Source organism: Montipora foliosa, chromosome 14, assembly GCF_036669935.1.
Source record: "Montipora foliosa isolate CH-2021 chromosome 14, ASM3666993v2, whole genome shotgun sequence".
Taxonomy (NCBI): Eukaryota; Metazoa; Cnidaria; class Anthozoa; order Scleractinia; family Acroporidae; genus Montipora; species Montipora foliosa.
This window is the reverse complement of record NC_090882.1, coordinates 17,335,593-17,360,592: the sequence shown is the minus strand read 5'-3', so window position 1 is coordinate 17,360,592 and position 25,000 is coordinate 17,335,593. Positions and strand designations below refer to the sequence as shown.

Below are 25,000 nucleotides of genomic sequence, written 5' to 3'. Positions count from 1 at the left end.
CAGATGATCATGGCTAGGGAGAGATAATCATGGCTAGGGACAGTTGATCATTGTTAGGGACAGTCGATCATAGCTGGGACAGTTGATCAGCGTTACGGACAGTTGATCATGGCTAGGAAGAGATGACCATAGCTAGGGACAGTTGATCATAGTTAGGGACAGTAGAAGATAGCTAGGGACAGTTGATTAGTGTTACGGACAGTTGATAAGTGCTAGGGAGAGATGATCATAGCTAGGGACAGTTGATCATAGCTAGGGACAGAAGATCACAGGTAGGGACAGTTGATCAGTGTTAAGGACGGTTGATAAGTGCTGGGGACAGTTGATCATGGCTAGGGAGAGATGATAATAGCTAGGGACAGTCGATCATAGCTAAGGACAGTCGATCATAGGTAGGGACAGTTGATCAGTGTTACGGACAGTTGATTATGGCTAGAGACAGTTGATCAGTATTAAGGACAGTTCATAAGTGCTAGGGACAGTTGGTCATGGCTAAGGAGAGATGATAAAAGCTAGGGACAGTCGACCATAGCTAGGGACAGTTGATCACTGTTATGGACAGTAGATTATGGCTAGGGACAGTTGATCATGGCTAGGGGGAGATGATCATAGCTAAGGACAGTTGATCATAGTCAGGGACAGAAGATCATAGCTAAGAACAGTTGATCAGTATTAAGGACAGTTGATAAGTGCTAGGGACAGTTGGTCATGGCTAGGGAGAGATGATAATAGCTAGGGACAGTTGATCAGTGTTACGGACAGTTGATCATAACTAGGGACAGTTGATCATGGCTAGGGGGAGATGATCATAGCTAGGGACAGTTGATCATAGTTAGGGACAGAAGATCACAGGTATGGACAGTTGATCAGTATTAAGGACAGTTGATAAGTGCTAGGGACCGTTGATCATGGCTAGGGAAAGATGATAATAGCTAGGGACAGTTGATCATAGATGGGGACAGTCGATCATAGGTAGGGACAGTTGATTTGTGTTACGGACAGTTGATTATGGCCAGGGACAGTTGATCATGGCTAGGGGGAGATGATCATAGCTAGGGACAGTTGATCATAGTCAGGGACAGAAGATCATAGCTAAGAACAGTTGATCAGTATTAAGGACAGTTGATAAGTGCTAGGGACAGTTGGTCATGGCTAGGGAGAGATGATAATAGCTAGGGACAGTTGATCAGTGTTATGGACAGTAGATTATGGCTAGGGACAGTTTATTATGGCTAGGATCATAGCTAGGAACAGTTGATCAGTGTTACGGACAGCTGATCATGGCTAGGGACAGTTGATCATGGCTAGGGGGAGATGATCATAGCTAAGGACAGTTGATCATAGTTAGGGACAGTTGATCAGTGTTACGGACAGTTGATCATGGCTAGGGACAGTTGATCATGGCTAGGGGGAAATGATAATAGCTAGGGACAGTTGATCATAGCTGGGGACAGTTGATCATAGCTAGGGACAGTTGATCAGTGTTACGGACAGTTGATCATAGCTAGGGACAGTTGATCACAGCTGGGGGCAGTCGATCATTATTAGGGATAGTTGATCAGTGTTACGCACGGTTGATAAGTGCTAGGGACAGTTGATCAGTGGTAGGGACAGTTGATGAGTGACTAAGGGACAGTTGGTCATAAGTAGGGACAGTTGATTAGTGCTAGGGACAGTTGACATGGCTAGGAAGAGATGATCATAGCTAGGGACATTTGATCATAGTTAGGGACAGTAGATGATAGCTAGGGACAGTTGATCAGTGTTACGGGCAGTTGATAAGTGCTGGGGACATTGATCATGGTTAGGGGGAGATGATCATAGCTAGGGACAGTTAATCATAGTTAGGGACAGACGATCATAGCTAGGGACAGTTGATCCGTGTTAGGGACAATTGGTCAGTGCTAGGGTTAGTTGATCGGTGCTAGGGACAATTGATAGTGCGAGGGACAGTTGATAAGTGCTAGGAACAGATGATCAGTGGTAGGGACAGTTGATGAGTGGTAGGGACATTTGGTCCCGTCTAGGGAGAGATAATCATAGCTAGGGACAGTTGATCATATTTAGGGACAGTCGATCATAGCTAGGGACAGTTGATCAGTGTTATGGGCAGTTGATTATGGCTAGGGACAGTTGATCATGGCTAGGGGGATATGATCATAGCTAGGGATAGTTAATCATAGTTAGGGACAGTAGATCATATCTGGGGACAGTTGATCCGTGTTAGGGACAATTGATCAGTGCTAAGGACAGGTGATCAGTGCTAGGGACAATTGATCAGTGCAAGGGACAGTTGATCAGTGCTAGGGACAATTGAACGGTGCTTAGGACAGGTGATCAGTGCTAGGAACGGTTGATCAGGGATAGGGACAGGTGATAAGTGGTAGGGACAGTTGATCATAGATAGGGACAGGGATATGTACAGTTAGTTGATCAGTAGTAATACGTACTTGGCGATGTGGACGACTATATGCTAGGCGACTATATGGCATACTGGCACGAGGTATATACTCTCTTTCCCGCTCGGTCAAATCGAAATTCAAGATGGCGGTCTCTCGTCTTGACGGCGAAAAGATTTGTGAAGTGTCTGGACAAGTCAAATTGTCAAGTGTGGAACGCATTCAAAAGGATTTTGAAGCAGGATCAATAGCTCTTTTTAAACTGAGCAATAGTTATTATGTCCATGCAGTTGTAAGTTCAAAAAAACTCAAGGTACGTCTCTGATGGTTTCTTTGTTTTTCCCGGGAAGTGTTTTCGAATTGATGACTCACGTTTGCATGAGTTTTTCATTGCACCTAAAAGGGATAAGCTTTTATGAAGATTTAAGAATTTTTGAAAGAAAGAGGAAACCACTTGAATTCATTTCTGATGAGGATATCTGTGAAATGCTCAGAGGGCGACGATGATATACATATGTTGTTCACTGCCGTAAGCTACTGTAAAAATTATGTGATGGATTATGAAACTTGGTCGATCAACCGCATCAGGAACTTATTTATCTTGCTATACATGCGCTACTGTGGACAACAGTCATTTTTTGGGTATTTTCGAGTGGAACGTCTTGTTTATCACCGAGATAAATTATAAAGAGACCTTAGTACCATTACTGGTAGCAGTAACACAATGGTTATAGCTCACTCTTCAAAAAATGTACTGATTTATTCTGTCTGTTTACATTCTATTTGCAAACATTGTTTTATATCTTAACCCACTAACTCAGGGACAGAGGGGATGCCCCCTTCCCCCCCCCCTCCCCCCAACCCTTCAAGCAAAAAATAAAAACAAGAAGTAAAACATCTGTCATTTTACGGTTGATCCACGTTTATTTTTTGATATCTCATCAAGAATGCTGAAAGTCGTCAGTGTGTCAGTGGGTTAACAACCTATGTCCACTCAAAAACCCCTTTAATCCATTGACTTGTGAGTCACTGGGTTAAATAATTAATGTGCTGAAAGCTGGAACATAAGAAAGAACCCTTTGTTCCAGTGGCAGATAAAGCTCTGGTTAGTACATTGATTAAGTAACACTGGGTGTCTTGGGCAAAAAAATACATACATTTAGTAGAGCAATTAAAGTGTAGCTGAGCTTGTGCTCAGCTAGTCTATTATTATTACGGTACTGTTTCAATTGAGTGTTACTTTGGTCAATCAAAAAGGACTGAGACAATCCGGCAAACCAATCAAAACTCGAAGTAATTACATGTAGTCGACACAAAGTGCGGGAAAATGTGCACGCGTGAGCCACGATTGGTTTGTGATTGGTTGAAAAAGTGGCGCGAGAACTTTGAACCAATCATTGAGTGAAGTAATCATAAACCAAAGTAATTATCTAATTACTTTCGACACTCAATTGAAAACTGCTCTAGAGCTAGTTTCAATCGAGTGCCGTAAAACCAAAACCAAAGAAATTACTTTGGCCAATCAAAAAGGTCGGAGACAATCCAGCAAACCAATCAAAACTCGAAGTAATTACAAAATTCAGGTCGTTGAAGTCCTGAATTTTTCAGGCTTCTCTACGCAATTGTAAAACTTGTGTTCATAACTGCGAAGATCATAGCTTCACTTGATATTATTATTATATGAGTTTGAAAGTAAATGTATCTTGAATGTAGTATTCTTTATAACTGTGGAAGTTAACTATCATGTTTTCTTCTCATTTTAGTTTCAATTAAAACCAAGTAGTGGGAAAATTGATATGTCCTCTCGAGATTCAAAGTTAACTTTGTCATTGAAGCAAGATATCACAAAAAGGTCAATCTCCAGTGATGTATCAATTCACTTGAAAGACGCAGCTCCACATCAACTACAGCTCTTTATTGATTCCTTAAAAACTGTTGAATCATCCTTTGCCTCACCCAGAGGTAAGAATTATGTGAATAGACAATTCACTCTTCTTGGCCCATCTCATGTATACTGTATTCCTCAACTTTAATCAGTTTTATTGTTCAACCTCTTTGTCAGCTTAATTTGTAATTTGTCAGTCAGCATTATGGGAGAATAATGCCCTAGCACTCAGCCATTTTGAGCATTCCTTATATCAGAAATAAGCACTAGCCAGCATGCATATAGGGTGACGTTCTGGTTTGCCAGTAAATTACAGCAAACTTCATAATTACATGGGCAGTGTAGCATTCTGTATTTTGAAATCTCAATTTTTATATTGTTTGCCATTGATTTAAATGCATTCATTGATGTATAATTATGCACTGTTTAATAAATAAGCAGAATTGGTTTATATTTAGACCAGATAAAACACGACCTGGAAGTTTATTGAACGTCTTCAAAAACATTCCACAAAAAGGGGGTCCATCTAGAGTCCCAACTAAGGTTCAAATTGTGAGAGCTGAACGTTTGCATACAAGAAAAACAAGCTAATAATGCCTTCCTACATGTAGTATGTTTTATATAAGGAATTCTAATTTGGACTGTTTTATCAGTTTTTAAAGCTCATGCATGTTTTATCGGCGACCTGATAGGCTGTTTTGATGTTAACCTATCATATGAAAATAATAAAGACTGCTTAATCCCAGTTGTGCCTTCATTTTTCATCATGCCATTGCATGCTATTTCTGACTTTAGCAAAAACTTGCCAATCTTAATCTCTCCTTCAGATGACAACTGTACCAAATGTAATTTGATCATCACCTTTTGTTTGTAATAGGCAAGTTATCTTCTTTCTCATCAAGAGAAAATGACATACAGGACATTGAGGTTAACCTTTTTTTCTATTTATTCTTTTCCATTAATTTTTTAGTCTCTTACCAGCAATTAATTGGGCTCCCCTTTAATGGGCAAAGGTTTAGTTGTGTCATTTTTCTAGTGTGTATGTGACACACAGCATTGCAGATACATCTATTTCAAAACAGCTACATGTGTACACATTTTTAGTATAGCCACCACATCACATCATTGTATTGGACTTACCCGCTCTCTTGCTGTCCAGTTGCACAAAGTCATAGACCCTTTCAGAAGATGAAGTATAGACCACTGCCCTTGGAATTAGTGTGTGGGTTCTTAAATATTTTGGACTACATACATGTATTAGAAACATCTATTTTAAAACAGGACATACAGTTTTTTTGGCTTTATCCAAGAAAGCAATAGAAAGCAATGGTTATTTTTGCAGATGTGATACGAAGGCTACACTTTTTCCTCAAAGATAGTAAAGCGTCGGTCTCCTCATAGTTCAATGCCCAACCTCCTGCATGTTAGCCTGATGTTCATCCAATAATTTTCCTTTTCCACTTTTATTCTTCTAATACTTTCTCTGTAACTCCAGAACAAGCCGTTGAACAGCATCAGATATTCCAATGTGTCATCAAGTGGACTTCCAAAGCAAAGGTTGCCACAACGAAGCAAGGCTGTATCTACTCCATCATCTCTCAGCCCAAACCGGTTAGTCCATCTGATAATATCATTTTCTTCTCATTTGCATTGGACATCAAACTGTAGTAATTATGGCACCTCACGGAGGCCTACAGTGTAGGTTTAACTACAAATATATTGTTGCGTTGTTTCAAGAAATTATTTGAGTATTAGTTATTTAACCCTTCCATATGTGAGATTGAGACTTAAAATAGATTTTACTCTGACTTGCTAATGCCAGACAATTATTTTTACTCACTGATTAGGGCGCTTTAGGTCTGAATAGGTTAACAACATTTAGGTCCACTTTAAATTTTTTTGTATAGGCCAAGTAATTTTCTCGCAAAGCAGATGAATCCTCCGTCCTCGCACAGCTTTCAAAAGGCAAAGACACCACTCCATGACCAGACTAGAGCTAGAGGTTTGTATTAAAAATAATGCTCATAGATTTAGTCTGTTTCCATGTTGCCTGTAGCAATTTTGCCTCATTTAAAAAGGGTTATTATAGCAGAATTTCTATTATATTATCCTTATGAGGTTTATTTTCTTGTAGCAGATTGAATTGTAAATCTCTAAGATAACTTATTTTCAAAAAAATGGGAGTATAGTGTGATCTAAACCTATAGGTTTTTGGCAACGTTAACAAATGCATTGCCAAATGAAAGTTGTGAGTCTCAGACTTGTCCAGGAACCTCTACTGGCGGAAGTTGCGTTGTAGTCCCTCAACTGAGTAACACTCTCATGGGTGGTAATCCCAACCGTAATAAATTATTATGTCCAAGCACCTCTCAAACTGACAAGCAGCAACTCAACATGCAAGAACACAGAATGGTTAGTAGAGTCTCCAGTGAACGCTGCGTGCTGTGTGACTTGAAGGACTGTGTGAGCATGCACCCGGGCGTAGTACTGCTGACAGTGACTGCTTATGTTGATAAACAGGCTAAAATCCAACTGTTTGCTGTTATCTCTGATAAATTACATTGACTCTGCTTTGGTCACTCAGTTTAACACTGCTGTTAACTGCTGTAACACTGCTGTTCTGGCTTTGTTTACAGATAACCTTCACAACACATCCATATCCGTTGGTAGCAGATCTGCCTCCTCATTCTATGGATCACAGAATTTTCAATCACCATCGATTCAGAGGTCAGTAAAAACTTACATTTATCGTGTTTTCTTTCCCACTTTAAACCGGTAATGTATTGCTTACTTCATCTTGAATAGGTCCAGTAGTACAGGAAAGTCCTCAGGTCCAAGGCTGATGCCTATACCTTTACCGCAGAGTCAGACACCTCGATTATCAATAATCTCGTTCAGATCTCACAACAAGAAACCATTTGAAAAAGAAGTTGCACTAACAGGGTAAAACTGTACATGATTGCAATAAAGTGAATTAATTTTCTTTGTTCAGTTTTGAGATCTCTCATTCTTGAGGTACATGTATTGTAACAGTTTATTGCTGTATTTCTTCTTGCAGTTTTTCCAACTTGGGGAACACTTGCTACATGAATGCTATACTGCAGTCTCTTCTGGGCATCCCACCATTTGTTCAGGACCTGTCAAACAAAGTACTTTTGGGTAGCGTACATCCACAGTGTCTTTACAAGTTAGTTCAGTTATTGTTGTATCCTTGGATAAATTACCAAAATATGAGTAGTGGAGTGAATTTTTTTAAAATTACTCCTTTGTTTTTCAGATGTCTTTACAATGTCATGCTATGCAAAAGTAAATGTGGGAATGCTGAAATATTGCGAAATAGCTTGCGGAAGCTTAAGAGAACAATTTCAGAAGCAGCAACACGTTTTTCTGGATACCACCAACATGTAAGAGATAATTTTTCATGCTACTATAGATGAGTTTTTTTGCGAGAATAATGGGTTCTGACTTTGTGGGCGATGATGATAACTATGTTTACAAAATGTAAATTTCAGTCTTGTTTCATGTTTTATTAGGATGCTCATGAATTTCTATGTCAAGTATTTGACCAACTTAGAGATGATGTCATTGCTTGCAACTCTCCTTCATCTAAAGTGACTTTTGAAGAAACAGAGAGTAAGGTAAGATGCTAGGACGAAAGTAGAAACAGATAATGTCTCTGTGACATTTCAGTATTGTTATCTCCTGTTTGGAATCAGACTGAGAAAAGTAACCTATGAGTCAGTTTGGGAAGTGAGGATTTGTATGTTGTATGTTGCAAATACAAAGATATTATTTTATTTGAAGAGATGAGAAAAGTATTGTTGACACTTGTAAATGAATGAAGATAGAGTATTTATTTTTCAATGATGACCTGGGACTATTCAGGGAAAAATCAGTCGAGAGTGCTTCTACATTGTAACAGGAGTAAAGTGTGGGAAGCTACAATCTTGCACAAAACCTGTTGAGACACAGAGACATTTTGAGTTCTCCAGAAAATTATCTGTTTAAAGGTAAAGGTACACCTTATTTAACTTCGGTAATTCCGTTACCCTCTAGAGGGTATTCTCCTAGGAAGCCGACGGTGCGCTCATTTTACCCCCCTCTTTCCATCAGTGCTCCATTTAAAGGGTATTTAAAGCTACTTAGGCTACACTGAAAGGAAAGAAGTTGAAACAAGGATGTGAGATCAAGGGATTGAACTCGGTACCCCATGCGCCAAGGTCGCGCACCAACCAACTGTGCCCAACTGTTCCACCCTAGCCGCTCTTTCCCCTTTCCCCAAACTCAATGTTGATTTGCCTTGGTCAGAAATAATATTATACTGTAGGACAGATGACAATACATAGCAACATTGACTGAGGGGGGGGGGGGGGGGGGAATGGGAAGGGTAGTACAAGTATGAGTGTGTAAAAATGAATGTGAATTTGTGTCACTGTCTCAACAGTTTTGTCCAAGATTGTAGACCATTCAACTAGATGCAGGTGACTGTTGCCCTGCTATATGTGGTTTCAACATTCCACATGACATCATTGATAGTCTTGGTGTCCCTGCATTCAAAAATAAGGGTCATGTTGTCATCACAAATTAATCCTGAGGAGCTGAGCTGTGTTCATATGCAAAGATTTTCTTTCGGATTTCAACTTTGAAAACCAAAAATACTTTGAGGCCAAGTGAGAATAAAAATTATTATTGTCAAAACATGGCATCCTCACTGTTGTATTGAAGGAGATTTTGTCAGTTGGGAGTGCTTTAGGTTTAACCCTTTTACTCCTGTGGGGTTCCCCATTGATGAGTAAAATTGCCTGACGTTAGACAGAGTAAACTGGCCCTTACAGGAGGATTAAACCTCAGCAAATGCAGCCTGCCTGCAAATCTTACTGGTCTTTCTGTCATAGGCAAGTGACTCGCAGTGTCCTGTCACAAGAACGTTTGAAAGTAGAGTTCTTCATACAGTCAGCTGTAAACAGTAAGTACTATGTACATGTAGCTCGGACAAACAGTAGAGCTTACAGCGTACTCGCAGTTTTTGTGGTAGGAGACATCATTCTGATTTGTTTTCCCACCCCACCACTAACTTGATTCCAGAATTTGGATAGGATGCCAGTTCATGACAAGGTTGCAGCCAGGGGTATGCTTTTGCTTTATCAGTGTTCTGGAGTGAAATCAAGTGTCAGACCTCAGAAAGTGTATTCAGATTGGGTGCTTGTTTTGCCCCTACAGTGATATACATGTAGCTCTTAGACTATCCCTTGATTCATGGTTGACATCAATAATCGAGAGACTAACTCAGCTGGAAGATCTTGTTCTTTGAGACCTCTTAAAGAAATTAAACAACTTAAAATCTTCATTGCCTTGTTCATGAATGTGAAAAAATGATTCATTAAATATAATACCAACAACTTGGTACTCCCAAGAAATGGTACATGTACATGTATCTGTTGAGAATGATTGGTTCCTTTACGTTTCCTTATGCGTGTATGATGGCAGCCTTCTTTTTTATTCACAAACAAGAGAAGAGGTTATTGTTTACAATATTGTATTCTATTTCGTCAGATGTGGAGAAACTACTCCGAAAGAAGAAATATACCATGCTTTCTCAATTGACATTCCCACTCTGTAAGTACTTGCTATACTGAAGCTGAAGGATTAGAAAAACTCTGTGGCAGCATTTCCCAATTCTTGATTTTAAATTTTGATTGCATTACAAGGGCTTGAAATGAACGAAAAAATCCAGTCGCAATTTTGCGACAAGATACGAAAATTTAGTCTCAATTTCACAAATTTTAGTCATAAAATTGTTGTGCTGCATTGTGTTGTCAGCGGTGTAGTAAAACAAAATAAGTATGAGCCCACAATACTTGTGTTTAAAGAAACTGCTAAAAATGGCAAATGATATTGAAGGAATGGAGTTGTGAATGCATTTGACATCACAGTGAAATTATGCTACAATTACGCTATCTTCAGATTGAAAGAAAACTCACAGCAAGAAACAAAAAAAATTTGTCATTTCTTTATTTATTTTAGCAAAAGTAGCAGCAAAGTGGCAACTGCTAACCCTTTTGTTTCGAAATAGCATTTCAAATTTGCGACTTCTCCAGAGATGTTAGTTGCAAAGGGAAAAAATTTGGTCGCTAATGCGACTGTATTGGTCACAATTTCAAGCCCTGATTATAAAACACATGATATACATTCGTGTACTGTAGGTAGAAATGAAACCCTTAGGAAAAGCTGATGTTGTTTTCTCCCTGCAGGTGCAACCTATCTAGTAATTATCCTTCTTCCTCAGTCAACATGCAAACCCTGATAAAGAAGCATTTTGAGGTAAACTCAGAGAACTGTTACAATAATAAGTAACTCCTGCCTGTACATATCATTGTACAACTGGTAAGATGACAATAATTCAAGTGAGTTTGCAAACCTTGTTGTACACTGAGTCGAATTGCATCATTTTGTGGTCGCTGAAAAACTCTCAAGAAAACTGCAGCTTTAACCCTTTCATCCCTAAACCAGCCATACTTGATATTTTACTCTGACGCCGTACAATTTTACTTGTCAATGGGGAACCCCCAGGAGTCAATGGGTTCATCACATGTGCCATTAACCCTTTTACCCCTAAACCAGCCTAAACCGGCCATACTTAGTATTTTACTCTGCCTAACGCTAGACAATTGTACTCGTCAATGGGAAATTCCCAGGAGTCAATGGATTAATCACCCTGCTATATTAAACATTTTGATGTCATGCGAAAACAGACTTTTTTATCTTTTTTCAGGACGAAGAATTGGAGTATGCCTGTGGAAAATGTGAATCTAAGGAAGCCATTATTTCTCACAGTTTTATCAGATTACCAAGGTTTATAAGTTATAATTTTATTCTCATACTGTGATCTAGGTGTTTTCTGTGAAACATGTTGGGAGAATTTTTGAAATCTCTGTTGTAAGACTCAGTGGCATCAGGAAGTCACAATTCAGTACTGAAACACACACACATACATGAAGGCTTCCATGTTTTGCAGTGCTGCCTTTCTCAAGCCTTTCAGTTATGCTCAGCATTAACAGGTGTTACGAATTGCATGACAAGGTTGTCAAAAGTAGCCTTCTGTCGGTAATTTTATTGCTGTCAACTCTAGCCCTGTTGTCTGTGCCAGCTTAACAATAATAATTATTGCTTCATTTGCAACAAGTCTTGCAGGATTAACTAGAGTGCTCCTTTTTTGAAGATACTGTACATGTAGCAGCCTGAATTAGTTGACATTGAACTCTAAATGACAGCCAGTTGTTGCTAATTTTATGCTAAAACGAAAGTGTGTCTGATTAGTTAACCTTCATTAGGCCAGCTACCAAGTAAGACGTGGAAATATAGTTCCTAATTATTTGTCTACATGTATAATTATACAGCTTTAATCATTATGATGAAAATGATGATCATGATTATACCTTTACAGTATTTCTATTGTGGATTTAACCCCCAGAGTGCTTATTCTTCATTTGAAACGTTATGGTTACGACAACTTCACTGAGGAACAAGAAAAGAAACAGGATAAGGTCAACATTGAAAGGTTCATTGCCCTTGGTATGTACCTGCGTAATGTTTTGTTTTTAAACACTTTGAAGTCTGTTAACTTTTTATCTGTTCCATAGCATTTTCATTGTTGTCTGACTACTATTGACAATGCAGATCTATCGAAATAATAGTAACACATTAGCAATAAGCAGCAATGCACATACAGTATTATAGAATAGACTTACATACAATGTACAGGTTTACATCTACTTGTTGGAGGCATAGGGTGTGTCTTTTAATGGGGAGGGGGTGGGGAAGAGTTGGTGTGGTGATATGTTCACTTGCTCTGAACCAGTGGGGCCTGGGTTCTTTTCTGAGTTCTGAGTTCTGAGTTCTTTTCTGAGTTCTTTTCTGTGAAACAAAATTTGAATTTCATATGACTTGCTTTGATTTAAGGTCTCCCTAATAATTATTTATGAAGTGCTTGTGTTCAGCTAGACAAACTTAAGACATTATTATTATTATTATTATTATTTCGTTCATTCACACAATATGTTGTTAACGTGGTTTGTAAACTACATGTAGGCATCAAGCCACGACCTATGGCCTTAGGTGTCTAGTGTTCTTCTCAAGATTCTTGCCATTCCCAACAAGGAGGCTTTTTGTAGTAATACCGTGCAATCTAGTCCAATTTTCTTCAACAATGTTTTCAAATTTTTGCTGAACGTCCCTAGTGCACCAGTGACAATTGGTACGACAATTACTTTTCGGCAGCTCCAGATTTTCCCAATCTCTCTTTTTAATTCTTGGTATTTTTCCATTTTCTCTTGTTCTTTTTCCAGCACTCTTGTATCAAAAGGGCACGCGATATCTATCACACAACATGATCTTTCTATCTTATCAAGAACAACTACATCAGGTCTATTATGCTCAATTTGATGGTCTGTTTGAATTCGGAAGTCCCATAACACCTTTACTTGATCGTTTTCTATAACTCCTTCAGGATCATGATCATACCACTTGTCTTTGCATGGGATGTTGAATTTCTGACAGAGTTTCCAATGGATAACTTGGTCTACCTTATCATGTCGCCACATTTTATACTCTCTTTGTGCCAATTTCTTACATTCCGCTACGATATGACTTACGGTCTCTTCTCGTTCTCCACATAACCGACACATCGGAGACACATCCTCTTTATCAATCCTGTTTTTAATGCTATTCGTCTGTAATGCTTGGTCTTGTGCAGCGGTAAGCAGTCCTTCAGTTTCGTTTTTTAGTATTCCCCTTTTTAACCACCCCCAGGATTCTGGGTTCTTTAGTTGTTCTGTAGCTGTCTCAAATTGCCCATGTAATGCTTTGTTCTTGTATTTAGACATTCTGTCCTTAGACACTTCTATTTTTGTAGGCCCCTCCTCCAAAATATTTTCATCCAATACGAAACGAAGTAATCTTTCCTTACTTTTTCCAATGTATCTAAACAGACTGCCCACTTCAATGTTCACACAGTCTTCTACACTTAATAATCCACGCCCTCCCGCTGCTCTTTTCAGATACAGTCTATCTACGTCGGCTTGTGGATGGAAGGCTCTGTTTATTGTCAGCAACTTCCTGGTTTTGCGATCCAATTTCCTCAGTTCATCTTTAGTCTACTCGACAATTCCTGCACTATATCTGATTATTGAGACAGCTCTTGAGTTCATTGCATTTACTACATTTCCACCATTTAACTTTGACTTTAAAATTTTCCTTATCCATCTGAAGTATTCCTTACTTATCACTTCTTTCATGGCTGCATGTTTAAATCGTCTGCTTCTAGTACTCCAAGATGTTTATATCCTGATTCTTCTACTTCTCTGATACTGTTTCCATCTGGCATTATTATTATTATTATTATTATTATTATTATTATTATTATTATTACTATTACTATACTTTAATGCTCATAGAATGTTGCATTTTTGTGTTTGAAATCTGGCTTATCATTCCTTTTTTCTCTTCCATTGCCCAGAAATGATGTGCTCTTCAAATACCAAATCTCCTCTTCCTTTCCATCCCAAATCTTCACTCCAGCTGTAAGTATGCATAAGTTATTGACTCTTTGTCGATGGCTCAGTGGTAATGAAAATATGCTTCTCTTCCACAGAATGTAAGATTCATTCAGTGTATCCCAACCTTGATGAAAATGACACCTAAAGTCAAATATTTTCTGGAGATAAATTGACTTTCCATTAAAGTTGCTATGTCACGCAGAAAGATGTAATTTCATGACACCCAAAATGCCTCAAAAGTAGAATAAAACATTGCAATAACCACTTAAAACTGTTGACCAACATAAAAGAAATGCAGCAAAAGGAAAGAGAAGCATGAACGGATACAAATGGACAACACTGAAACAGATTGCATTTGCATAATCAGTTTATGACAAATCACCTGGCCGTTTTTGTTCAGAATCATCTTGTTTGTGATGTAACAATAATCTTATCAATAAAGGAATTCCACGTTACCATTTTCGAGTTTTAAACTCGTGAGTAACTAAAGATTTCCCTTTTAACCCTTTAACAACCAAACCGTCCTAGACCACCCAGACTTAGTATTTTACTCTGTCTAACACGAGACAATTTTACTCGTCAGTGGGGAACCCCTGGGAGTCAATGGGTTAAACACTCTAAAATAACGTGACATAGCCCCTTTAAGGTCAATAATTATTCCAAGATCAATAATATTCCGAGTGAGAAAAAAATTATTTTTCTGATTGAAATTCCCTTTTTGCGTCATACATGCTTCATAAACTTATCAAAACCGGCAGACCTTTTGACAAAATACTGAGCATTGATTGATTGGTTGAACGTTTTTCAACTAAGGGCAAAATTAATTACCTGTGTCTCTTTTGTATAATAACTGAATAATTTTTTATTGCAAATAGACCTAGGTGGAATGATTTTAACTTAAATCAAGTTTGACCCGTAACAATCGAAATGTCATCTTTGTTTGATGAAATGGACCGGTGGCCATTTTGATTTGTATTGCTTCAAATAGCTATTATGGGATGCCCAGGGGGCATTTACATATCAATTTGCCCCTTGAGCATCCCATAATGTCTTTCGAAATATTTGAAATCTAAATGGCAGCCGTATCTGCAAAAAGGTCTATTATCACATATAAAATTTCAAATTTTTAAGGAGTCCTGTTAAATCAAGACAGAGGCCTCAGAAGCGGCATTTCGTTACTGAAAATGACGTTGATGATGATGATGATGATTTTCAACCATCACCTTCCGTGAGGAGAAAGCTTGATCATTCATTCAGGAACACTCAAACAGCTAGGTAGGTGCTACAATAATATTGGTACTATATTAGGTGTGCTTTCGAACACAACTGAAAGTGGGAGGGGAAGGTGTGTGTGTGTGTGTGTGTGTGTGTGGGGGGGGGGGAGGGGGGGGGCTTCAGCCCCTCCCTCTCCATTGACCCTGTTTTAGCACGACAACATAAGTGAACATGATGAGTGACTCTTAAAATGTGCCTCAAAATGATTGAAAGAGAAGAGATGGTACCACTACGAGAAAATTAATTTCCATCCTTGGAACACAATTTTGAGTGGTGGGTTGGTGGAGCAGGGGAGGCAATAGAGAGCTTAAGCACGCGCGTTTTTAAGAAGCGGACGCCAACCGGAAGAGAACATTTCAAGTGCTAGGACGATGGTGTCTCCCTGATTTTTATACTAATCATCTGTAATGGAGAAAAGATACTTAGCAATATAAATGTGGTTGAATGAAGACAAGTTAAAAGGGAAAACGGCTCACTTCCGGTTGCCATCTGTGTCTCAAAAACGCGCGTGCTTAAGCTCCCTAATAATGGTATTCTTGGGTTGCATGTCATGCAAGTGAAAATGTAAATTGCTTACCATTTAAGAAATTAAGTCAAGAAATGGAAATGTCATAGAACAGGAATAAATAAACAACAGGTCTAAGTCTCAGGGCTGTGCAATATTCCATACCTGAGTTATTCGGTGAAATTTATTACTCATATTTGTAGAGTTTAGGATGGAGGCACCATGTTGGTGTACTGCCGAAGTACACCAACATGGCAGCTGGAAACCTGTAGAAACATCTAGAATTTGGTTTGGCTGTCTTTAATGTATAATGAGCTACAGCAAACATTTGTATGGACACGTCTCCTAATATATTGGCTGTTTAGGCTACAAAAACACGAGAGAAATTGATGTTTTTATGCAACTGGCATGTTTTGCGAAAGCCGTCAACATGTCACGCACTGTGAAAAACTCTGAAGTTCAAACTGCCCTATTTTCGAAATGAAGCATGGTACCGAGCTGAAAACGTACAAACAGATCTATTTTTAAAACCTCTTGTAGCTGATCAAGATAAAAACTCAAAAGGCTCTTTAGTTTTGTATTTAATTTTTTTGTGATGTCACATGCAACCCTAGAATTATTATTGCTTGGACTACTCCACTGCTCTTGCTTTTGAATGGCAAGTGCTTAACAGGCTGAAGCTAAAATAAGCTGTGATCAGAGAAAATCAGTGGTCAACCCACTGACCCTTCAGTTGTCCTTTGATTCCCCCCGGTTGACGAGTAAAATCGTCTGGCGTTAGACAGAGTAAAATCTGTTACAATGTCACTCCCCAGGAGTCAAATGGGTTAAAGACCTTCATATGGTGCTTCTCTTGATTAATTGGTTTCTTCAAGTTATTAATTTGCCATTGTCCATATCCTTTGGGTGACGTGTTGTTTGTGAGTCTGTTGCAGCATTGGTAAATGTGCCTGCAGGTAAAATGGGATCCAATTTTGTACAATTCACAATGGCTGGACCTTAATGTTATTATTGTGGCTATATTCCCTGCACTTTTTATGTGTGGGTTCTTAAATGTTTGGTAGTGTTTATGAAACAGGTATGTGGAGAAAGAATGAAAGAATGAAATGCTATTTGCAGATGTCATCAGAAAGGCAGCAATATTATTCTTCAAAGACCCTGCGTATCACTGTGGGTCGTACAATGTATTAATTTCGAGAAAACGTTGGTGGGCATATTAATCATGCCTTCTGGTAAATTCTGATTTCAGAACCACTAAGGAGTTTTCACCAGATGAAAAGAAGAACACTGACAATGAAATGGAAATTACTGAAATTTGCAAACTGGATACAATGACTGGTTTCAACAGCGGTGCACACAACCTCTGTGAACAGAACAATGTGGAATATGCCCCTGATGATAAAGAAAACAATGTAGATTCACACCTTGTCGTAAATCGAAAGCCAGTATGGGAAGCGTCAGAAGAGCAGCAAATGGAATGGGCATTAGCAGAAAGCACCAAGTCAGCAGAAAAGAAACCTAAGACTAATTTAATAGAAGAGAATTTTAGTGGCATTGAATTGGAGTGCACTGAAAAGCTAGAACCACTCAAAGCTCCCCTTTCAAAGGATTCTTCACCGATTAAAGGAGAATGCCCTGGTGAAACCGGTGATCAAGATTACCAGGAATATGGTTTTGTAGATGGCTCCTCTGACATTGAAAACCCAGTCTGGGCTAGATCAGAAGAAGAACAAGTAAAGTGGGCATTAGCTGAGAGCTCGAGATTATCAGCGGAAAAGAAAGCAAGACATGCATCAAAACAAGATGGAAAAAAGCCTTGTGGAGATTGGACTTTTTTAAATGATAATATTATGTATGCCGAGGACTCTCTTAGTGCTGCATGGGACAGTGAGATTGAGGTTGAACCAAGAGGTTTAAAGGGGGGAGGTCCCATAGCAACAGAAAGTAGGTCAGAATGTGTTGATGACAATAGTTGCATTTTAGTAAACAATGAAAACAGGAGTCCTCAAACCTGCATGGATTCTGGATTAGATAAGAATTTGGCAAACTCTGTACTTAAAAACAGTTCGATCATTTGCATCAAACGCAAAAATGGTCATCTTCAACGGAAACGCAAGATTGGTAACAGTGATGTTTTGATCAAAACTCCAACTCTTGGATTGTTTGAAGGCAATCTTTTTGACAGCGAGACAAAGGATGGTACTCCTTCAAAGTTTAACGACCATGACATGGAAAAGGCCATTAACATGAGCCTCCAAGACCAGGTAATATTAACCTCAAAATAATGTAAATTAATGCTAAAATGATAATGATCCTCATCACCATAACGTAAAGGTGCATGAGTACAACTACACAAGCTGTACAGCTTTCAATATTGATCATGTTTGAATGACGGTTTTACTTCTACTAACTGGGGAGACTGCACTGGCCTGTAACTGGAATAAAACTAAATCTGTGTAAGCAGATGAAGTCAAGTGAAGGTAGTAGGAGAAATGAAAACCGTAGCACCTTGGATAAGGTTCGTACAGGTCATAGAAAATCTTGGAAAGTCATAGATTTCCAATATTACAAAATCCATGCCTGGAAATCGTGGGAAATTTATAGGACAAGTAATGAAAGATCTTGGGACTTGAATCTATGCTAAAACAAAATACGTTTGTCTCAATTTTTGGCAAATGGCACAACAACTTGTCAAGTTGTATACTGTTTTCAACAGCACTCTATATTATATTCTGGACAGTATACATTACAGATTTTCTAGATCATGGCTTTTCTGCTATATGGTCCTTGAAGGTCCTGGAAAATTCATGGAATTTTATGGTGCAAAAAGATTATGAACCCTGCTTGAGCACAGCAGAGCACTGAGTAGAGAACCCGCAAACTCAACCTACATAATTATCATGCCTTGTCAGAAACTTGATGTGGGACACACCAGAGGGACATAGGTGCTGTCACCTCTGCATATAGAACACTATGCTCATGTTATAACATCAAAACACCACCAATCTTAACATTTATCTTGGGTGGTAGTTTTGAACCTCTATTCCAAAAATAGTTCTTGCAGGGTTGAAGAATTGCATTGTGCTTCTCCAAATCCCCTAAAATAATTTGGAAATGAAAAAATCTCTGTTTTGTGATAATCCAAATGTTATATTATACTGAGGAAAAAGTCACTGCAATAAGTCTTATTTTTTTTACAATTTGCAAAAACATGTTAAAATGCTTTGTGATGCCATTACATAGGAAATATCAAAAGAAGAAGATGAGGACCTAAAGAGAGCATTGGAGCTAAGTTTACAAGGCAAGGATACATTAAGTAACATTGTTCACTTGTAATACTTGTCTCTCTTTGTGTGAACTACATGATACTGTAGCATCTAAATTTGACTTTATCATGATTATTTTTACATAAGTTTCATATCTAGTTCCATGTTACACAGTATGCGTGTTTCCGCAGTTGATGACAACTTTTTTGCCTTTTTGGGAAAAGAATGAAATAATTTCCTTTTAATCTGGACATTTCATCAGTATTTACATTTGTATAATAAACCGAACATTCTCTTTATTTTAAGGCTATTTAATGCTAGCACGTACGTATTTTGAATGAACATTTTAGCTCACTGGACTCTATGTGGGTAAATAAAACAATGATTGATTGATTGAAGGCTGCTTGGGGATACGAATTTTATCTTCTTGTAATGATGGTATCTCGCACTCATTCGGTTCACTCACTCATCAGCGTCCGAAGATAAAATTTGTGTCCTTGCGCAACCATGTAATATCCTCTTTTTCTTGTTACAGTCATTTCCATACTTAAAGCAAGGTGGAACTTTCTCCCCAGGGGGGGATTTCTGGAAGTTTTTCATTGCAGATATTACCCCTGGGTCTATGTATTTAATGCTGTTCTTACCTAGTGCTACAATGTCAATTTGTTCTTATAGGCCTGGTTCAATCGTTGAACTTCACATGTGCAGAATCTAAATATGCAAATGAGCAAAAACAATAAATTTTTCTTGTTTGCATTAGATTCAGAACATAATTTATATGAAGTTTGACGTTTGAACCGGGCCTTAGTCTGCTGTTCTGTCCACTTTATTTCATTCCCCTTTTGTGTAAAATGTTTTAAGCAGCACATCTTGTTCATGTTTGCACACACTACAGTATCTCATCTCGTTTGCAATGTAGCAGTGAAAAGTGCAAACTGCCTTGTTGTGGGTTCTTCTTAACTGAATTTGTTTACACTCTATGTCACTCTTCAATGCAATGCCAATCCTAAAACTGCGCCATTTTGTTCCATAGTCATTCATACTTGAATCAAATGATAGTTTATTGTGATTATATTTCTTTGTAGACTTTGAAAAAAGATGTCCTGAAGTAGATTGTAGTTCCTCTTCAACAGTAAAAGATGTTACAGGCTCTGAAAGAGGATCAGATTCCACTCTCCTGGTATGAATAGATTCTCTTTGCAAATTGGTTCCTCAATGATGATGTTAGTTAAGCAGAGTGGACCATGAAATTGGGGGAACTTGAGGGATCATAAGTAATGTCAGTTGAGATGTTGTTCATTCCCCACGGGTTGTGGAGCAAACTTTGATGACCTAAAATTCCATTCCATGAAAATTGTCAATTTATTATTCGTTCCTGTGATCACATATGCCTGGTAGTGGGCCAGCTGTTTGATACATGTAAATGGACATCACTGTTGGGGTTTGAAAGCCCTCAACTGACCTTATTCTGTGTAGAGTAGCTAATCAGATGCATGCCTAATTTTGACATTTGATGCGAAGTATCCCTTTTGGTTTAAGCATTTGCTACCTACATTTTATTTTCAACAATAAGGTCCGGGGAAAGGTTAGCATTTTTTTAAGTTAGCCTATGTTAATTGTCAGTTTTCCAAGGCACAAGTTATGTTAAAGTTAGGGAGCAGTGGAAGGGGACACTTTATGACACTTCTTAGAATCGGCATGTATCTAAATTGGGTCAATCCTGGACATATCTGTGTACAGCCGCCCCTCCCCTCAGAAAGGGGAGAGAAGAAGGCGAGGGTAGCTGTGCACAAGCTACACTGGCGTAAGCTTGTCAGTGTGAAAATGTCAAACGATAATAATGATAATAACAACTTCATCAAGCTTGTACATTGCACTACTAATAATTGAGGAGACTAAATCAAATTCAGTTGTGTGAAATCAGAGCTTTATGGACATTGGTTTGAGTAGATCCGGAAATTTACAAAATGCACTGATAAACTCATTTTGGTGAATATTATGTAGACTCTGAGCTGACTAGCGGTTGTTATTAATATTATTTTCTTATTTTTTTCGATAAAGGGTGGAAGCAATAAAACGTCCACACATTCTTACAGACTTGTCAGTATTGTCAATCATCTTGGTACCAGATCCACATCAGGTTAGTCACATCAAAACAGGGATTAATGCCTCTTACATTTTTTGCAAGGTTCCTTCATCTCTGTTAGTTAATACGTAAGTCAATCAAATTATGGAAGATACCCACCATACCAGAGACAAAATGCAATTTGGGAAAAAATTCAGAATTGACAGATGTTATGTTATGGTGGAGTGATGGGCAAAAGTTAGGTACTGCACATGAAAAAGTTAATAATAATGATTATTATATTAAAGTCTAACATTTCCATAATCCTCTTCATAGCCTGTGTACCTTGTGGGATATATATTGCAAGATACACATTCGAGTAAATCGATGGTTAAGCCTTTATGTTTGCCGTGAGTGGTATGGTGACAAGTAACAGCTTTGCTGCTTTGCAGCCGCTAGCTCTGGTGGCCAAAACACAACAGAGCAGATATCAATTTACTCTGGCGTGTTTAAATAATCGTATGGTAAGATATCCCGTCAGCTACACAGCCTAGACTCTACATGGCTTATGGCTTGGACTGTCACATCAGTTTAAACTGACTTTTTTTTTGTTCATTTTAAGGACATTATATTTCTGATGTCTATGACTGCAACACTAAACAGTGGACCAGTTATGATGACTCTACAGCCACAAAGGTAATTTGGATTTTTACTGATATAATATGCAGCATGACGCATCGTCATGTTTGAAAGAAAGGCAGTTGCCTGCCATTTTTCATGAAGACAAAACCGCTTATTGTTTGGTGCTGTCTCAAATACCTGGTCAACAGACACGAGAGCCAGGGCCAGTGCAGTTTTCCCATACAGAGAGATCAAGACTGGTGAATAACGTAATAAACCTGGTGAATAAACCTGAAGAAGGCTGGTGTTGGCCAGCCGAAATATTGTGACAACGCCTATGTTCACGTTGTCTTGACCAACCTTTGCAGTATATTTTCCAATAACGTAATATATGCTTTGGTTTCTATTATTTCATAGTTGGCCCTTGTATACACACTATCAAGCTGAATATTTGATATTTTACTGCAGTCAATTTAACCATTGCCTGCTAAAAGTGAGACTTAATAGATTTTACTCTGTCTAACGCCAGACGATTTTACTTGTCAGGGGGGGTGTTTTTGGAATCCATGGGTTAACCAACTCTACATCCACTCAGAGAAGCTTTGTCCTCTTTAAACTGTATTTTTGTCTCATCTCTGTTTCAGGTGACAGAGCACAGTGTTCGATATAAACGACAACAAAGTGGATACATTTTTTTCTACATGTACAAGTAAGTGCAGGCTTTTTTTGTGAATAGAAAGATTTCGTTGTGCAGTACACGTCAGATGTGTCCGGAAATGTAACTAAACAGAAACAGAAACAGAAAGTAATTGGCTGCACAACAATTTTGATAGAGCGACTTTCATATGACCTTGAAAAAGTGTTCGCAATTTGTTTCACGGACCAATGTTTGGCAAGATTAAACAAAGCTTCTCCTTATTCCCGCCAAGGAAACTCTTAATATGGGCAGTAAACAGTTCGATTGCCCAATCACATTACTGCATCTCTAATGACGTCAAAGCGAAGTGCCGATCGCTTTCCAGAAAGTTCCATGGAGAGATGACGTTGTTTGCATGCGCGTTCGCTAAGCCAATGAAAGTTCGCGCTCGTTTGTTTTTGTTCGATAAGCCAATTTAATGTTTTGCATATTTGTTTACGTCTGTTTTTACGTTTGTTTTTCAAGGCCATATGAAAGTCGCTCTAAGGGTCACAAAGTGTCCCCTTGCTGTTCTCTCCAACTTCAATATCACTCGCGTCTTGGAATGTAGAGAATTAATTGAGAAGTGGCACAGTTTAAGTAAAACTAAAAATTCTTTATCTGAGGTTGAACTGTAATAAAACACCATATAACCACAATCAAAAGTTGCCGGAAACTTTGAACAACCAACCAGCTTTTTCATATACCCAGATAATGCCTCTGGCATAAAACCAGATTTTGCGGCTTTTTAAAAAATACTCCTATTGGGTAACTCCGCATCAGCTTCTCACTTATCATCCCTTCGTCCCCCCCCCTCCCCTCCCTCCCCTTCGCCACTGACTCTCTCCATGCCCCCACTTCTCCCCATGCTGTAGCTGTTATGAAATCATAAAGTACTTGATTTGTTTTGCAGGCAATGTGTAGATGCAATAGAAAATTCAAGTCAATCGAAGGAGAATTGACGAAATAACCACTGACACTCTGATAGATAATTATTAATATGTGAATGTTCTATTAGTTAAATTCAAAATGCAACTGTTAACTGTGAATATACCTGTAAACGGTAAATTGATCAAAGGCAATACCCTGAGTTACCTGTGGTATTAACTTGGTTGAATTCGCATGACGCAAAAGATCACGGTTGCCAGGATACTCGATTTTAGTTATTTGGCTTCTATTCATATTGAAACCCTAATGAAATGTTAATTACTTTCGGCGCATCAGAGGCTAAAGTTGCTGCTAGAAAGAAATTAGTAAGGAATTTGTAATACTTGAAGGTCTTTCATACAAAGGCATTTTCAAATCCTAAAGCTATTTTCAAGCAACGACGGAACACTTTTGGCCTCTTTAATATAACTTGCTTTCTCTTCCCAAGATGATTAAAGTTGATTGCGAATGAAGACGATTGAAGAAATGCGAATTGAAGGGGAAATTCAGGCTTACAAACGTTTTACGAGTTTGGTATTCAAAGCCAATTTTTTATCGACTTTGTAATAAACAAACGAATGGTCACTAGAGTGCTTCTATTACATTTTTTAATTGAGGGCAAAGCCAATAGTGTTGCACAGATAACCAAATGAGGTACCATGATGAGTACCAGCATGCATGGACTGCTTAGAAGCGGCTGCCATTTGCGCCTGTATATGCTTCCATTCCGCTGGGGGTAAATTGATCATTGTAAAGCGCCTTTGAGACGTTTGTGATAAAGGCGCTATATAAATGCACCACTTAACTTTACTTTAAATGAGCCAATCAGCGCCAAGCACCGGTAAACGTGCGAGTACAAAGCCCGGCTCAATATACCTTATTCCAAAATGGCCGCCATTTTAGTATTCTTTCGTTTCCACGCAAATTGGCCCTTATGACCTCACTTTCAAACGTAAAATTCAAAACATATTTAACCTTGAACGAGGCCATAAGGGCCAATTTGCATGGAAATAAAAGAATACTAAAATGGCGGCCATTTGGAATAAGGTGTATTCGCGGCCATATTATCCCGGGAGACCAAAAAAGCTTTGTTTTACCACGCCAAGCCTCACCCCCATGGTTTCCACTGCGAGGCTTGGCGTGGTAAAACAAAGCTCTTTTAGTACCCTCCTGCCGCGAAAAATCACTTGGCCTATTTTAGCGTGTAAATGTAGCTTATTATATACAGCATGCAGAACACGAGTTTTAAAAGCTAAGCCGGGAACTCTCGTGCTGCATATTAATTTAGCTGCATACACACGCATTGCATTCTTAAACTAGTAAGTCTTTGACGTCATTTTCTCCTCGATCCAGCGCTCTCAAGATTTTAAAGTTTGCAGACCATTAAATAGCAGAATTCCGGTTAAAATGAACGGGTGTCTTTTTGACATCAAGGCTTAAAACTTGGGTCACTTAGTGTTTAGTTAACATAGTTTTGAAATCCAAAGAAAAAGAATTGATTTTTTGGTCATAAAAGAACTTTAAGACCAACTTTCTTAAAAGTAAGAAAATCGTCTGGTAATAGGGAAATAACCGGTAGTCTAGAAATGTCGTCTTATTGATATTTTTCCATTGCCCTTTGATGCAATTGTCGCTTCTCGTCTCCCATAAGGCTTTTCATTTCGTCTGGAAATTCGTCATGTCTTCCAGTGACGTCTTTCCTTTGGATAAACCAAGCGCGATTTAAAATAATGACCACATTGCCACCTAACACGAGCGATGCGCCCACGATGCTGTAAATGTTAGCGGTGTAGTCCAAGAAGAGCAGTTGAAAAACGAAGGCAAAGG

At 38.5% G+C, this 25,000-nt stretch overlaps 2 protein-coding genes across 2 annotated transcripts in view; one reads left to right on the top strand and one right to left on the bottom strand.

The window, feature by feature from the left end:
* The first annotated feature begins 2,514 nt into the window (after positions 1-2,514).
* On the top strand, positions 2,515-23,763 carry LOC137985287 (ubiquitin carboxyl-terminal hydrolase 37-like). Its single transcript, XM_068832857.1, has 24 exons — positions 2,515-2,712; positions 4,163-4,361; positions 5,162-5,211; positions 5,780-5,895; positions 6,192-6,286; positions 6,921-7,011; positions 7,090-7,227; positions 7,343-7,471; positions 7,562-7,688; positions 7,818-7,922; positions 9,180-9,250; positions 9,838-9,900; positions 10,536-10,605; positions 11,057-11,136; positions 11,756-11,856; positions 13,799-13,862; positions 14,970-15,113; positions 16,868-17,882; positions 18,862-18,919; positions 19,970-20,064; positions 20,946-21,024; positions 21,572-21,645; positions 22,215-22,279; positions 23,160-23,763. The coding sequence occupies exons 1-24, from the start codon at positions 2,545-2,547 to the stop codon at positions 23,206-23,208; spliced, it is 3,246 nt and encodes a 1,081-aa protein (XP_068688958.1). The 5' UTR covers positions 2,515-2,544; the 3' UTR covers positions 23,209-23,763.
* Positions 23,764-24,767: 1,004 nt separating this feature from the next.
* LOC137984474 (solute carrier family 35 member G1-like) overlaps positions 24,768-25,000 on the bottom strand; it is a 2,342-nt gene continuing 2,109 nt past the window's right edge. The window contains exon 3 of the mRNA XM_068831645.1: positions 24,768-25,000. This exon is cut by the window's right edge and continues 78 nt beyond it. Coding sequence (XP_068687746.1) covers positions 24,768-25,000 — 233 coding nt within the window.

Coding starts and splice junctions, on each gene's coding strand:
- LOC137985287 (XM_068832857.1), top strand. CDS start 2,545: ATGGCGGTCTCTCGTCTTGACGGCGAAAAGATTTGTGAAGTGTCTGGA. Junction 2,713..4,162: donor TAAGTTCAAAAAAACTCAAG/GTACGTCTCTGA, acceptor TTCTCATTTTAG/TTTCAATTAAAACCAAGTAG. Junction 13,863..14,969: donor CCCAAATCTTCACTCCAGCT/GTAAGTATGCAT, acceptor CAAATTTTTAAG/GAGTCCTGTTAAATCAAGAC.